At 44.4% G+C, this 17,312-nt stretch overlaps 1 protein-coding gene and 1 long non-coding RNA gene across 2 annotated transcripts in view; one reads left to right on the forward strand and one right to left on the reverse strand.

Annotated features, from left to right (window-relative positions):
- The window catches only part of LOC119013722 (phosphoinositide-interacting protein-like), a 28,709-nt gene extending 20,110 nt beyond the window's left edge, over positions 1–8,599 (forward strand). Inside the window, exons 3-4 of the mRNA XM_037088535.1 lie at positions 4,958–5,087; positions 6,700–8,599. Of these exons, the coding sequence (XP_036944430.1) occupies positions 6,716–7,123 (408 nt within the window). The 5' untranslated portion in view covers positions 4,958–5,087; positions 6,700–6,715 and the 3' untranslated portion in view covers positions 7,124–8,599. The remainder of the gene's footprint in view (positions 1–4,957; positions 5,088–6,699) is intronic.
- Positions 8,600–15,156: 6,557 nt separating this feature from the next.
- Positions 15,157–17,312, reverse strand: LOC119013724. The gene is made up of 2 exons (XR_005072810.1): positions 17,180–17,312; positions 15,157–15,543 (listed from the first exon to the last, which is right to left on the reverse strand). It is a non-coding gene; the product is annotated as an uncharacterized LOC119013724 (long non-coding RNA).

Consider the following 17,312-nt stretch of genomic DNA (forward strand, 5'->3'; position numbering starts at 1 on the left):
CTTCTGGTTGATTTCTCACCTGAAGCACCGTGTTGACGCAGACACCTCCAGGCCACGTACCCGTCTTTTACCTTTTAAGAGGCTGTTTGAAGTGACTGTCCTCAAATCCTCAATTCCTCAGTTCTGTTTTTTGGAGGGCTGAATACAAAGATATTCTCTGAAGCTTCTTTTTCACGGTTTTACCAGAATCCAGAGGGTCAAATATGAAAGAAAACGCTGAAGTACTCTGTTGATATTTGATTGTGAGAGTTGGTGAAGCTGCATCGGGAGTTTTTGCACCTTAGAGGCTCTGAGTTTTTACACAATTCACCTTTCTTTTCTAGAAATAGTTTTCTAAAAACTCATGTAATGAGGTCGCTGGATAGTGATTTCACATAAAACGAAGATCTTGCCAAAATGCAACCTAGGCTTTTTCAAACCTTCGTGTAAAAGCATAATTACAACGAAAGAGGCACTTTTAAGATTTACCGTAGTTTCGTTTTCGTCTCAAACTCATTTTCAGTGTGAGTGCTGCGGGCACTTTTACGATAGCATCAAAATCTCTATTTTTAAAACAGTAAGAAGACTCGACACAACATGAAACTTTGCTGGTAGCATCACCAGGGTCTCTACACATGAACATGAGCACTGACAACATTGTTTGTGTACACAGAGTTACTAAAAAAGAAAGGTTTTGAACAGCTCATGTTAGCAGTAGCTTGTTCCACTCGCCGTCCTGCCAGTGGAGAAGAGTCGACCTCAGAACGTGACGTAACCTGGAGGACAGTTAAGGTGGAACTACTGCAACAACGAGAGATCTCACGTGACTTTTCCGGCTTTTTGTTTCAGTATTGTTTTTTATATGAGGCTCCTTTTTCAACTTCAAGGTCAATATTGTTTTTCGCTAACGACAAAACAACAAATTATCCAGGCAATTATATGGCTTACGTTTGAGTTTAACCCGAAGCGCTCACAGACACGACTGTCGTTGTGTGCTGCAGAGGGATCTACTCACCAGACTCACGGCCTGTTTGTCTGTGCATCACTTCTGTTGACATGTTGGAAGCTGCAGGTCATGATTTATTCAGAGCGTCTACATGCTCGAGAAGCTGCAGCAGAAGAAAAGAAGAAGTTAGGCGAAGGAATCGTTTCACTGTAACGGCCGACTAGATTTTTTCCAACCACAGAGAGGATTTATTTATCAAGTCTCAAAATCTACAAACAGACGTGTTTTTTCCTTTAATTTGGATAAAAAAGCTGCTCCGGTATGTGTTCTCTCTGTGCCTGAACGTGCCAGTATCTGTGTTTCGGGATGATAAATGGATGAGGTCTTCACAGGTCCACCTGAGGACCCAGAGGCCCAACCCAGGACCTGCACAGGTCCAGGATCCACCTTATATTTGATGGGTTGGGTCGCATTCTTTCACTATCACTGAGTCCTGGTTGAAAATGATGTGTGATGCCTGAGTGGATCTGTTTGGTATCTGTGTCAGTTCTTCACGGGTCTCAGTCTCAGCTTGGGTCCGGTTCAGTTTGGAGTATAAACATCTCACCTGCGTGTCCACTGGCCAGTTTCACTCCGTCAGCATCCTCCCCCTCCCCCCCACACCTTGAAGAGACCGTGAACCGTGAGATCAACAGGAGCGAGGCCGCACTTTGTTCTTCGTCCCAATTATCAGACTGTGAAAACTGTCAGGAATGAGATGTGGCTCAGCTATTGATCTGTTTACACCGATCTACATCTCTTCCTTTCCCACAGCATCTATTAGCGCCGCCCGCCTCTCTCCGTCTCCGACACGCCACAGCAGGGGCGGTGCAGCGGAGGCCATTGACGTCATCGGGAGGGTCAGCATCACTCGCAGATACCTGTCCTCTAACTGCTGACGGCACGTATTATTATGAGCTCCATTTTCGTTCCAGTGTGTGGTGAATGGACCAGACGGGCCCGTGTATATTAGCACAGATGGATGTTGTGATCATCAGAGCGAGGAAATGCATGCGGTGAAAGCAGGCCTCCACTTTCCTCCCCTGAAATGGAAAAAATAAATAAATAAATCATTCACTCAGGCAAATCCAGGAGCAGATCTACACGTTCTGTTTCTAATATGATGTACTGATTATCAAACAACATGATTAGGGCTGTTATTACACTTTAATTCACTGTGGAGACATAGCTGCTGTTGGTCTGATCACTGCTCCAGAGGAAAGAGATCATCGAAGATAGTGAATGTGAAGAAAAGTAGGTGTTTGCAAGTTAAAATAAAGTGGAAACACCTCCAAAGTACAAACTAAATGAGGGAGCAGTGACAGTGAACAGTGTCAGTGAGGTGTTCTTCCTGTTAGAGGTTGTTTGGTGGCTGAAAGAGAAACTGAAAATTACAGATCTTCTCTGTATTTCCACGGCTGAAAGAGCCTCTATGCTACAGTTGTTTGGGTGCCTTTCCCCCCTCTGGGATTACTCAACAAAAAGCTGTAAATATGCAAAGCAGATTAATTAGTTTCCCAAGGTCACCTGTACAGAAAAAAAGGGCTCCACGTGTTGATAAATCAACGGTGTGTTACAGGAAATGTGATTTGTCTGCAGACGGGTGAGCGTCCGCAGACGAGTTGCCGCGCGGCTTTTTATTGATATTTGCTCGGGAGTTAACGAGGCTCTGTGCGAGGCTTCATTTGGCCAAAAAGTATTTCTGTTTAATCCACAGCCTTGGAAAAAAACCGCAAGGGTTGGAGTTGTTAGAGCATCTTAGTTCTGGTGGCTTTAACCGGAGGGCGTGCACGCTGCACCTCAAAGTCCACAGTTCATTTGAATCCGAGTCCTAAAACCCTTCTGCCAGACCCACGAACTCAGCGTGCTGACTCAAGACGAGGCTTATTAGCGCTAATCCCCGGCAGCCCCCTGTGTTTGTATTATCAAGCAGGATTAGACTGATACCTGTGTGTCGGTTTACCAACACACCGGCCCCACTTTTAACTTTTAAACTCCAACAAGTCCAATAATCCACCTGCGATGACGTCACTGTGGAAAAACCCGCAGCTACGTTTTAATTGGTCCTGCACATCATTTGTATATTTTTTAAAAATGTTCCCTGACATATATTCTTGAGGCGAGGAGTCAAAGAGGAGTCATTTTCCAGTCGTGTCTGAGGCGACAAAATTGGATATTTCAGACGAGACTTCAGGACATTTTCAGTCTCGTTTGTGGCGTCACGACTGTGTTTCAGCAGGATTTTCTGACGAGATGTCGTCACATTTTCCAAGCAAGTATCATGTTTTGGTGTAAAACACCTGCCCTGGTGGCCACAGATCACCAATGAAGGTATTTTCTTGATCCTGACCAAGTGGTTTCGTGTCTAAACCCAGAGAATGAGATAAAGTTTCAGCATATCTGTGGTTTGCAGAAACAAACACTCCCAAATCTGCCAATTGAGTTTGGCCACAATATTTGAAAGCCTCAGAATCTCAGGTCGTGAAATTGTTTGTTTTTAATCTAAAAATACTCAAAATATTCTCACATAAAAGACAGAACAGCATCAGAAGTCAGACATGAAAGGCCAAATGCTCGAAAAATGACTCCAGCAGTGACAGTTACGTCCATCAACTCAGCAGTTACTCAGAGAATTGTACTTTAATTCACCTTTAAATGCACAGGCGCCACACTTAAAGGAACAGTTCACCTGTCGTTATCTCCTCCCTCCACGCTGACTGACAGTCAGGTGAAGTTTCCTGGTCCACAAATCATTCCTGGAGCTCCACAGACAAACAGCGCCGCAGCTGACTGACTCTCCATCAGCATGAAGGTGAGAGGATGACGCCTGATTTCTGGGTGAACTGTTCCTTTGCATGTTTCTGTAGATGCTTAAATGTTTTTATAATCTTGAACATCTTGATCAAACAGTTAAGTGGAGGCCTGCATCTCCGCCTCATACATCAGCGGTGTAAAAAAAAATAAAATACCCTCAGTTGACTGTGATCAAGTGAACGGGACACAACCCGCTTTAAATGGACCATTAAGGAGAATTAGGCGCATCATAATCGCAAGATACTGTAGCACATTACACGGAGCGGCTGATTAATTTCCCACATGTGGCTGCAAAATAAAAGACTTTCATCCAGAGAGAACTGGAGCTGGAGGTAATTACAAATATACCGAATTAAGCGATTCATTAGCTTATCCTGCTATGAAATATTCCACTAAAAGTTAATGATACAGCAACACTGGGTACCGATCGTTTGCCCTCACGTGAAGACACATGTCAGTACTGCCCTCTGTTGGCCGGAGCGGCTCGTTGCAGGCCTGCTGACAGGTTTCCATCACGTCCAACAGAGGATGGTGCATTTGAAAACAGATGACGGCAGTAACGAGATCGGGCAGGGAGCTCCTGTGTTTACTACGCAGGAGGAGCAGGAGCCTCTCCAGCTCTCTGCAGAGTGTAACTGTGTTAAAGAGAGAGGCTCAGGTTCAGATCAATGGTCGCATACTGACACTGTGTCTTCTCCAGAGGAGGACACACAAACACAAACGTGATATCTCGGGCCGTCAGAGTGTCAGATCGCAGAAAACAGTCTCCTCATTCGTTCCCCTCCTGGCAGGAAGTATAAATCCCAAACTCAATCCAAGCGTCTGTTTGATTTCCTCCATTTTTCTGGGGGGTTAATTATGCTACATTGATCTCATGTTCAGCAGATAAAACTACAACTTGCTAGATAATTGCTCCAGGGTACTTTGGGATCAATACCGTACCGACATATCAGGCTGTATTGGAAAATCTCTGTATGGGTGATTGCTCGCTCCATCAATCCGACCACAACACAGAGAGACATTTCCTAGTTGCTGCCCTGCTTCTCTTTGTGTGGAAAGACTTCCAGATACAATTGAGGGTTGTTGTTTTTTTGTTTTTTTTTGTCCTCTTATTGTCCGGAAGTCCTGGAACATTTCAGGCGTTTTGAAACTAAAACTTTCTCTCACATCGTTTCACAGACTGGTGGCGGTTTCGGCCTGAGTGCTTTTTTTTGGGAGGGGGATCTATGGATGTCCTCTGGGGACCGGAAGGCGAGCTCCTCGCGCTGGACGCCACATCAGGACTGAGAGGCTGCGATGGTAGATGATGGTAAGGAGATGGTGGTCACAGATTTGTCTCGAGGAGGTGGAGATAGCACACGAGGGTGGGCTGGATGGTTGTTCAGTGGGGAATCTGTAGCACTGCGCTTTTTCCACTGGTTTCTCTGGTCGGACAGTGGGCGGAAATCTCCCCCTCGGCTTCTCCTTCAGATTTCTGGACGTTCGCTGGCGGTTAAGAGATTTAAACTTGTTGTTGATTCTTCAGAAATACAGAATACAGAGACGCTTGATCATGATCGGAAGGTAGGTTGTTTGTTCTACGTGTTTATGTTTGCGGAGGAAACAGCAAATGTAAATGTCTGGAGCTGGAGAGGAAGACGTCCTCAGATCAGTCACTTCAGTAAAAGAACCATTAAAGGTGCAATCTGTAGTTTTGAGGAAGACGTTTAAAAATCTTTAGTAGGTTATTTTTCCTTTTTTTTTTTCAGCTTAAACAAACTAAACAAACAAACTATTTTTGTCTTCGTGGCTGAATAAACAAACACAGTTTATTCTGTTTTACTTCGTTTATATGTGGCGGACCCTGCCACCTTTCTGGCTTTAAACAGTGTTTTGATGACTCTATCATTATTACTGGCTTTGTAAAACTTTCAATATATTTCTAAGTGCTCAAAAGAAAAAGAAAGTCTAAAGAATGAAGAATAATACACATAACTAATAATATTATATATAAATTGATTGATTAATGCATGCATGACTGTCATGTCAGGGCTTTCCATACTGCTGCGTAGCTTATTTTATAATAATAAGGTCATATGTTATCTGTCAATAATGTCAGGTATTGATTATTTGAAGCCACAGAGTCACTAATGACTCAATTCATCAAATAAATGTAGTAAAGAGGGGGACAATTATTCCCTCCGGACTGACTCACAAAATGGAATTATTCAAATTAAAAACAGTATCTGAGTAAATGTATTTAGCTACTTTACACCGTCTGTCGTTATGAGAGAGAAAAAAGTGTTTTTCCATCATGCTGATGTGGGAAAACTCAACGATTTAATGATTTACGAATTCTATATTTGAAATGCTGATGATTAAAGGAACAGTTCACCCAAAAAAATGAAAGGTTCACTCATTATATCTTCACCCCCCATGCTGCAGGAGAGTCAGGTGATATAATGTTTTAAAGATAAAAAAAACAAACATTAAATGTCTCCGTGCAGCTCGTCCGGTGATCCAAGAGTGAGATCGAAAATTGAGGATTGAAGTCACTGTAGCTGCTCAGCTAGAAGCGTTAACACGCACGTGGGTGAAAATTATGATTTTTTAAATCAATTTGGGATCTCTCGGCTTCTAGAGAACTGAATTAAGTCGCACGAGCTGCCATTTTATGTTTCAGTGTTGGGATGTGTAGCGCTGCCAGGCTGTTTTGTAATGAAGCTCCAGAAATGTTTTCCTCATCTGACTTTCCATCAGCGTGGCGGGAGGCGGGAGGCGGGCGGATAATGAACTGTGCCTGTGAAGTGCTCGACAGCGGCTTCCCGATCACAGTCATCTGCATGTTTTGTGATGTATATCACACGTTGTATATCATGTTATGGATAAAAAAAAAAAAGTCACGCCTCCCCCCCCTCACAGACTGATTCCTCCTCCCACAGAGTCACCCAGGAGGCCATGCCGGGCAGCCCAGAGAACATCCCCCTGGGGGAGTGCACCCTCTCCGAGTCCAAGGACCAGCTGACGCCGCCCAGCCGCACGGAGAGCACCGTGTTCAGCCTGTCCCGCAGCGAGTCCGTCTGGACCACCGAGGTCCCTGAAAAGAGGAGCGAGGTCTACTGGTTCCCCATCCACCTCATGTCCACCGGGGGCAGCTTCCTGGCGTGCGGCATCATCATCAGCGGCCTGTACTTCGCCGGCCACTGCAAGAGGGTCACCAACATCCTGGGACCGGGCCTGCTGTCCATCGGGCTGATGGTGTTCGTGGTGGGCGTGGTCCTGATCCCCATCACCAAGGAGAACAGGAAGAGGGCGAAGAGGAAGAAGGTGCCCAGCTACTACAGGCAACCGATGTTCAACCTGTGACGAAGCACGACACTTCCTGTTCAACACTGAGGAACTTGACTTGGACTGAAACGATCCTGCGCAGCATGGGGAGCCTCTGTGGAAGATAGTTACTTAAAAGACCTGCACGTGGTGACGTTAATGTTTATTCTCTTGATTTACCAGGATCGTCGACACTAAGCACTTATCTCAGTCTCAGGCGTGCATGACAACATTTTCGCATCAATAACCTCCCGCGGCTGCCGGCGAGGAAGGTGAGAGCACGACGGACAACAATGAAATGCAATTATTCACACACGATTTAGCGAGGTTACTCGAAAGCAAACTGTCCTCGTGAATATTTATGAGGGGGAGAGTGGACGAGGGGGACTTCCTAATGCTGTGTGGTACAGTATATGCCAATTCATGAATAATTAAAGGATGTGAGAGCTTGTAATTGTCGGTTCCCGCTTTACTTTGTCTCCTGCGTCCACTGAAGTCCTTAATGTGGAACCGAGTCACTTTGAATCTGAGTGCATTCATCCTCAAATGTATGTAAAAGGGGGAAAACAATTTGACTGCTGCGAGCTGCGAAAGCACATTTTCATAGGATTTAAATATTATGTGGCTGGAAATTTCTGGTTAACCCCTTCAGAACCAGAGTCTTTAATGTACACGTGCACTTAAAATAAGACTCTGACCTGCAGCAGGGATTGTATTTAAAGCTGCTGTCATCAATACTGAATGGGTCACATGACTGCTTGTAATCTCAGATTCTTATAGCTTTTATTAGCTTCAGCTGAATTATCATCAGCTACATAATCGGAATCAGTGACGTCAGTGGAAATGTCTTCACATTTCGTTTGTTTTGGTGTCTTTTACAAACAAAATACTAATTGTTAGATGTGTGAATCCTCCACATCAGCGTCTTAACCCGGCGGTTGTTACACTTTTCCTGCTCTTCATGTGGGTTTCTCTTCATTTCTCGTCATTGTGCAGGTGAATCTGAGGATGAGATCCGCCTCGTCGTTTCTTCTTGTCTTTGTTTTGGTCGCTGTAACATTCGATGTAGCTTCATCAGTCCCGTCACAAACTAGCTGTGCAGAATCCCTCCAGTTTGGATGGCACACAATATCTTTTATTTGACCGAGGCGGCTCAGGTTCTGGCTTCCGAGCCGGTTCCTACTCGTTTCAACGTCCAAAGAACTGGTTATTTTATCGGTATCAGCCAACAAGAGTCAAGTAATTATCTGTTATCGCATCAGCTGAAAAAAGATCCATATCATTCCTCCATTTAGACGTAGATGTTGCCTCTGTTGCTTCATACGTGTTGATTTGATTTTATTTCTTAATAAAAATGCACTTTAATCTTTATATGTATTGTTTTTAATAGCAGTAGACTGTTGAAACTGAAACTATGAGGTGACTAGTGACTAGATTTATCAAACAAATGTCATGGAGAGGAAGAATAAAGTAGCAGAAAATGGATTTGGGTACCAGTCTCCTCGATTTACAGTAACCAGTATCGGCCCTGAGGAAGAAATGTGCCGCGTGACCTTCCCTGTTCAGAAAGGTCATGATGGTGAATCCACTTATAGAAGCGTATGCAAAAAAAAAAAAAAGAAAAAAAAAACCTAAACAAGAGACTGAAGACTTCCAGCTTACAGGACAATCATGTGTCATTACATCTGCATGAGTAAAGTGGGGAACAATCTGAGATGAAGTGGTTCAACTTAAACACCTGATGGCTCCAGTGATAAACACAACCTGGTTTATAATGAAAACACAGACGACCTGCGTCACAGCCGAGAGGCCGGCTCACCTGTGTGGACATCAATATCTCATTTTAAAGTCAAATCAGATGTTAAAACGTTCTGCAGCTCTGCTTTCATTTGCATCGCGACGTAAAGATTATTTAACTACCTGCTGCAGGCTTACAGTGTGTGTGTGTGTGTGTGTGTGTGTGTGTGTGTGTGTGTGTGTGTGTGTGTGTGTGTGTGTTCAGGTGTGTGTGTGCGCAGGGAGGAAACACCCTGTTTGTCTCCGCTGTGAGGTGGGGCGTTGCTCTCCAGGTGCCTCAGGTGCGCAGGTAACGCACAGACACACACCAGGCCTCCTCCCGTTATCCTGCCTGCAGCAGCCCGGTGATGTTCCCAGCATGCAGCGGCTCAGGTGTATCGGAGGCTGCGTGCCTTTATTCCTCCTCGCCGTCGCGCTGGATGTGGTCGGTTTGATCCTCCTCTTCGTCGGGATCTTCGCCAACCTGCGCCTGGACGGCCGCTTCTACGGAGACTTCTTGATCTACACCGGCGCGCTCATCGTCTTCTTCAGCCTGGGCTGCTGGCTCATGTGGTACGTGGGCAACGTCCCGGTGTCGGAGGACGACGGCCTGAGGAAGACGAGCAGCATCGTGCAGCTGGCCAGGAAGCTCTCCGAGAGGCTGAGCCAGACGCTGAAGCGGGGAGAGGACCGCGAGAAGTGCGTCCAGGACGAGGAGTGCCACGGCCAGGTGAGCCCACCTGCGCGTAAAGCCAGCCGGGTGACGTGGGACAAGTCCACGGCCTATCACAACGAAGGGTACGACGACTGTCTGGACTCAGAGGAGAAGACAGCGGAGGGAGAAGGAAAACTAGAAATCTGAGCGTCTGAAAGGTGTTTTTAACGTGTGACTGACCGCCGCTGGAGAGACTGGACTGCTGTGTGAGGGATGATTTACACACTGACACTTTAGTCCTCTTTTAAAGGTGCATTATGTAGTTTTAGAGAGGCATCAGAGGTGAATCTGTATGTCTGGCGTTGAGAAGACGTGCAGGACGGAGAGCCAGGATGAATGTTTCTGACCGTGTTCTGGACGTCGAGCCTTCATCGAGTAACGTTACGTAATCCGGCAGATAAGTCGCTCTCCTGCTAAAGAACACGCCTCGTTTAGACCAATCAAATCCTTCCTGTAGCTTCTGCTGCACGGCCGTCAGAAAAACCTAACTTATCTGTGACGCAAGCTGAAAAAATGTCTGAAATTACACTGTTAAAACTTCATATTGAACCCTGTGGGATGTGACTTAGACGTAGAAGCATCTCCACTGGATGTCTGTGCATCTTTAGATACGTCTTATATTTATTTTCCCATAAGAATAAGGTCCACAGAACTCTGTGTGAGGCTGGAAAGGTGGCAGAGTCCGCCACAGACATGACAACAACGACAGTTTGTTTGGTTAATTTGATCAGGCAGTGGAGATTTTATAATGTCGTCTTAAAAGTGACGCACCGCTCCTTTAAAAGAGAATGACATTTATAGCCGCGGGGTCAAAGGTCTCAACATTTCTGTTACGTTACCTCACAGGTCTGTGATTTCAGAGGGACGTTGTGGTTCTGGTTCTATTCATAGTTCATAACGAGCGCGAGTTCACTCTCTGCACTCTCAGTTAATCAATTTCAGTTCACTGTGACCCGCTGAGAGTCGAGTCGCAGCTCAGCCGACAGGAAACGTGTGCAGCCGGGCTACAGGAGAGACGTCAGCTGTTTTGTCAAACGTCGTCTGGTTCCAGCTTCTTAAATTTGCTGCTTTTGTTTTGGACTGTTGGTCGGATGAATGAAGCGATCTGAAGACGTCACATCAGGATCGAAGGAAAACTGTGACGAGCTGTTGGACAATTTAATGCATATTTAATTGTGTGAATACTTGGCAGATGAATCACTTAATGAAATAATGGCGAATGATATAGATGATCTGAGAGACGTGTTTTTGTAGCAATCGAGGACAAGATGAAGACGTTCAGCCAGTCGAGGAAATTCCTTAAATTTCTACCAAATGACGTCATATTTCTGTATTTTTAATTTCATCTGCTCGTCTGTCTTCTTGTATTTTTATGTGCACTTTATTTCCCAAATGTCAGACGGGACTTTCCCACGCCACGTTCAACTGGTTCTGATCCAGATTCTGCACTTAAATCTGATCCATTTGGAGCATTTCCAGCTTAAATAAATTGGTAACAGAAGTTTTGAATGGAAGTGGGCGTGTCCTGTTTGTTCAGCTCGGGCTGGTTCTCCTCACAGCACCACAGAACCTTCAGCAGAACCGGTTCACTAACCATGTTCAGCAAGTGGCTGCAATTAACTTTATATTCTATTCACCACTGCAGTCAACACTTTAATTATTCAGGTGAGATTATTTCAGGTTAGATTTGTTTGTTTTTAGAAAGATATCAATAAAATTCTGCTTAATCGAGTTAATTCACGTCTTCTAAATACTCACGCGGAGAATGAGACGAACGTTTGAATCGATCAGTAGGGACCAACAGCCGGTCGATCTCTTTTATTTGTTTCTTCTTTTGCTGTAGTTGTTGTTGCAGGAGTGTATTGATTAACTCTCAGCGGTCACTTCACTTATTTCAGGTAGACGCATACAGAGTAACACGATCCAGAACAGCCGCTCTGACGTGAATTCTACCGGTTTTTTACGAAGCTTTTATTTCTGCGGACGTTGAAAGGTGATGATTGTAATAACCCTCTGTTAATAGGGTGGACAAAATATCAGAAACACCTCCTATCACTTTAAACTACAACCTTAGTGATAAATGCACAATATCTGGTCAAACTTAACATCTTTGCAGCTATAAAATATGACTTCTGTGTCCTCAGTTGTAGCCGTGGCCCAGTTCAGGAAGTCCAGATGAACCTCTGGACCTCCAGTTTGCAGAGGAAATGTTCCTGTTTCCAGCTGTATTCGTTCTGTGCAGCAGCTCAAACATTCAACATGTTTTATACTCGTTTTAGCTGCTGCTAGACAGTAAAACTGTCAAGTCATGCTCCTCTTTGATTTGCTGGCAACGTAACTCCAACACTGGTCCGACTGGTTTCTCTCTCCACGGCGTAGTGTTGGTTAAACAAGCGGATCATGTGATGTGGGGGACTGTATCTCCGCCGGGATGACGCCTTATGCAAATGTCACAGCTCTGCAGGGCGAGCCTTGACTGACAGCTTAAATGCACTTTAATCAAACTCCCAGCGAATGATACAGTAAATAAAATCCATCTCTGCTGTGTACACCTGCTCCGGGAGGGCAGGACAGTAAGTCAAAAAGCGGCGGAGCAGAGACAAATAGTGGCAGATTAACAGGTCAAACAAGGACCTCAGAGGGAAGTTTCCATTACGTGCATTTCCTCTTTGTGACAGTCGCTTCACAGTAGCTGTCGTTATTGTCGCGGCGCATGAACCGTGGATTGTTAAATATTTAGGGAGCGTTTGAATGCAGCGTATCCACCCTGCAGAGCTGCTCCCAAGCTAAATATACAAAAGGGTAAATATATTTCCAGGGGTAAAACAAAAAAAATAAATCTCTGAAACACTGGTGGGGAGAAGTCAAAGAGGAAACTCTGACGGGCTGATAAAGCTGCTAAAAAGATGCAACGCACTTCAGTTTCATTAGCCGAACACAAAGATCTCGGGGGGGGGTCCCAATTAATTACGGCAGGCTTATCGCTGTGTCGACGCCGCTCTCGATGGCGGATGATTGTGAAATATATGTGCATAAATCTGCCACACTGCTTACAGACAATGGGGCTGATGTGTCGCATTAATGTCATGAGAGGTGCAAAACAAGTCGGTCCTGCACAGGAATGAAGATGGACCGTGTGACGGCTAATTGCAGCTCAGCCCGTCACTGTGGTTGGATACCAGTCTTGCCACTAAGTCATGAGCTATGAAAGAAATGTGAGGCGTGCTTGTGAGTGAAAAAGACTGATCCACATGACAGGGGAGCACTTTACCCGAGAGACTCGCTCCTGTCAGACCTCCAGACGTCGTCCGACTCACCCGGCTCGGCCATGAAGGAGGGGAAGGCCACCGCCTTCTTCCTCGCGCTGGCCGTGATTATCGACGTCGTCGGCCTCATCCTCTTCTTCCTCGGGATCTTCGCACCTTTGAGCTTCTGGGACTTCTTCGTGCTGTCCGGGCCTCTGCTGATCTTCCTCAGCCTCGTCTTCTGGATATTCTGGTACTTGGGGAACCTCAGAGTGTCTGACGAGGAGCTCAGCCTCACCAAACGCGACATCCTGTGACTTCAAATGAAGCCGGACTGAACTCAGATCAGCGGTTTGATGGCGCTGTGGAGGGGAAACAGGCAGGTCAGACAGAAGCTTCATCAAAAATCATGAATTTTGTGTGAGACCTGTGGCTCTCTGAACCCCCCTGAGGTTTTGCCTCTGTGAAGGAAATGTGATAAATCCAAATCCAGGCACGAGCAGGAACACATTTGACTAATCCCAGGAGATAAAAAAAACTGTTCCATCCTTTGACTCCAGGGAAAACAACTTGTCATGTTGTGTACAGACAGCACTGACTCCTGGACTTTGTTGAAGTGGAAAATGTTTTTTTTCTCAGCACTTTTACACGCTGCACCAGGCCGACACCGTCTGAACTTATTTATCTCATTATTAACACATATGCACATTGTGAGTTGATATTTATTACATTATGTCTCTGCACATGTCATGTAAGAAGGAAAAGCTTTGAAAATAGTCACTAAACATGCTTTAAAAATCACCTGCTGTTGCTGATTTGATTTATTTCGGCTTTAGGTTGAGATTCAAAATCTCCTTTACAACTTTTACAATGTTCGTGTCTTCTGATTGTTTATGTTGTGTTTCTTTAGGTTCAGCGCTGTGATTATTATGCTCTGGTTGGGCTTAGGCACAAATAAAACTTAGTTAGGGTTCGGAAAACATCAAGTTTTAAGTTGAAATACCACGGGAGGTCTCGTGAATAAAAAAAGGTAATATCATGGTTAAAATATCTGTTTTTTGTCGCCCAAAACTCGGCTGGAGATGTGCTAAGTTCTCCGTAAGAACACCCGGTTTTGTCATCATGAACACAGCTGGTTCGGCCCGATTTCTCATCAAAAATATCACAATCGTGTCGACAAAAACACGGCTGGAAACGTCCCGAGGTCTACAGCTGTTGTAGATATAAACACGCTAGGTTTTGTCGACACAAGCGTCAATACGACAACGTCGCTTGTGACAAATTTGACACATTTAGATTTCTTCTTTTACTTCCTGGTGACTGTGCTGAAGAAACAGGCAACAAACATGACGTTAAGACAATGAATTCTTCAGTGACGTGTGCATTCAGTGGTCAGATAGTCTTGATTGAAGGCGTAAAATCTTCAAACAAATACTGCGTGGGTTAAATGTTCTTTGTGAAGCTGCTCCTTTGTAAGAACTAACCAAACAGGCACCGTCGGTTTGTGCTCGGGGTTATTTTAGTCAGATCCACCCAGTGCGGAAGGAATAAACATCACTCTAACAAAACTACTGAGGTATGTAGAGACGGGAAACAAGTTTCTTCATGAAGTCTCGCTGACGCTCCGGCACCTGTAATGTGCCGAAACTTTTTTTTTTTTTTTGCCAATTAGCAGTTTCCCCCCCTCGGATACAAACAACACCGCAGCGATGTGCGCTTCACTTTGTTCACCACAACAGCCAGCGAGCAGGATGAAACTAATACTCCTCCTCCAACTCTTCCCAGCCTTAATCAGCACTCAAGGCACCATTAGCTCCCTCAGACATGGGGAGTGTTATTAATGTGTCCATTTGGTTCCTGCCCCTGAGAGAGGAAATGGAGGAGAGGCGTAATGGCTCTCTCTCTCTCTCTCTCTCTCTACAAAGAGATGGAAACCCTGCTGCTCGGCCCCTCCTCCCCTCCGCAGGATGCCGCCCTGTTGTGCTCAAATCCCCAAGTTGTCCTCACTGTATATGTCATTACAACCTTAATCACAACTGTTCTCGTCAACGCATTATAGGATTTTCCCATGAGATACGCGGAGCAGCTCAGCTCCAGATGTACAACCCTGGCCGGTTGTAGCTCAGCTCAAATAACGCAGCATGATGCAGCATATTACACACTGCAAGGCTGTGAATCCCAATCATGTGGTTGGAGAGAGCTTTGACTTCCCATTAGCCGAGCCACAGCGGTCACTGCTCTTCCTGGACGCTAGTGAAACTGGACTGACTGTCACCAGTCGACACACGAGCGCTTTACAGTACACAGAACGGGCCAGAACAAAACACACAGGTGGGTCGCTCAAACATCCTCGCTCCAGAGGTTTTTAATATTTCAGATGTGGGTTTTTAAACAGCTACATCAGAGTAATGGTGACATGAATTATTACCTGCAATTGTTTATTTAAAAAGTGCGATCAATCTGATGCGTATGAACGTTATCTGCTCTCTTATTAATAAACAGATAAATGGTGGCGTGCTTTGGCCTTTAGCCAGGCGATGAAGCTGATGATGTCCATCACTGCGCTCCCTGTGTGAACACCACTTCAGCCCCTTAAAAGCTTAAAATGGCTGGTGAGTTCATGATGTCATCCTTGCAGGATTGTGATGGTGCATGTCTCCCTCCAGTGGCCGGCAGAGTTCGAGGTTAATGTGACGGACTCTTCAGGGGCAGTTCAACCGTTTCTGTATCAGCAATGAGGAAATATGAACACATGAAAGCAAATTATTCTGTTTTGTGTCAGAAACTTTGGACGACAGTTTCTTAATTTACCGGGAGAAAGATGATTTTATTTAACAGGTCAGCTGCTTGTTGGTTTTAAAGGCTATTCAGACACATTTCCACATAAAAGTCTTCCTGTTTTATATGAGGAGAATAAACTGCAAGCTCACATCACAAGAGATGCTACAAGAATACCACAGTATGGTGCTGCACGCTGTAATCACAGTGAAATAATGCATTCATTGGATATCAAGGCATTGCATTAAGAATAAGAATCAACACACTGTACGTGTTATGAGGATAAAATCACCATCAATATTGACAGATGAGGAAAAATGACCAAATAAAATCTGGGAGAGGAAAAAGATAACCTGCCACCCAATCATCTGACAAAAATGCTGGTAATGAACATTTCTGCGAACTATGGATACATCTGAAGTTTTATGTTTCTTTAAGTTCAATTTAAAGTTACATTTTCAATGTTATATGTGTTATTTGTTAGGTTTGGGCACAAAAATGATCATGTTTTGGCTTAAAATACCTGGTTTTGTCCCAACATCTGGTATAAAAAAAGAAATATCCACACATGTTGAAACACCATCTCGAGCATCGTGGTGTCTTACTTGGCAGGTGATGTGAACCTGATGTGACATCCATTGTAGAAATGACATATACAAATTTAAATTTAATACCTGTGGTTTGCAGAGACATATATCACCACTATTCTGGTGGCTGGGCTGCAACATTCCAGTATTAAATATAATGTTAGTGTTTCAGATTTAGTAAATATATTGTAAATAGTCAGACATACATACAGTTTTAGTTTTGTGTGAAACCTTCAAATGTTCATTTTTTATGTTTCTGCTGAAATAAGGAAATGAACAGCGAGGATCATTGATTGAAACATGTTTAGGTCAAGAGCTGCGATGATGAATTTTACAACTATTTTAATAATTTATTAATCACTTTGAGTTATGTTTTAAAGACAAAGGAAGAATCCAGGTTCTTAAATGTGAATATTTTCCTCCCATATGACAGTAAACTGAATATCTTCTGGGTTGGGGACAAAATATTTAAGGACGTCGTCTTAGTAGACATTTTTCTTACATAAAAAGACCTAATCGAGAAAATCATCAGCAGATTAATGGGTGATGATTATCAGTTTCAGCCCAACATGGGTCAGTGCAACGTGGTGTTTAGGGAGGCAAAAATAATGTTGATTGGTTGATAAAATGTGAGAAAATTGTGAAAATGCCTGTTGTAAAGTACAATAAATTAAAACAGCCTTCAGTTAAAATTTGTGTTTGCACCATAAACTTAATTTATCTTCTTTTATTCTATTTCAATGCTGATTCCAGCCAGACTCCTGCTTGTTGTTTGTTTGCTGATGATAACTAACCTTCCTCCGTGATGCGTTCAATGAAAACCTGTTAACGCCTGTTCATTAGTTCCCACCTTGTCAGAGGTGTTATCATCTGTGATGGAGGCCTTGGCTGGTCACACACACACGCACACACTCTCACACACACACACCACTTCCGCACAGACAGTCCCTCAGTGTTTACAAACAAGTGGCCTACAGATGGCAGGGTCACTCACCCTGGTGATAACGAGGCGTGCAGACAGGACAGCCCGGCCCGACAGACCTGCAGCCTGCCGACATGTCTGCCTGTCACAGCCACAATCTGTGTGTCTGCGCTGATTACAGTCTGTAATGTGGATTTAAAACGAT

The sequence above is a fragment of the Acanthopagrus latus genome, chromosome 23, assembly GCF_904848185.1.
Source record: "Acanthopagrus latus isolate v.2019 chromosome 23, fAcaLat1.1, whole genome shotgun sequence".
Classification (NCBI taxonomy): Eukaryota; Metazoa; Chordata; class Actinopteri; order Spariformes; family Sparidae; genus Acanthopagrus; species Acanthopagrus latus.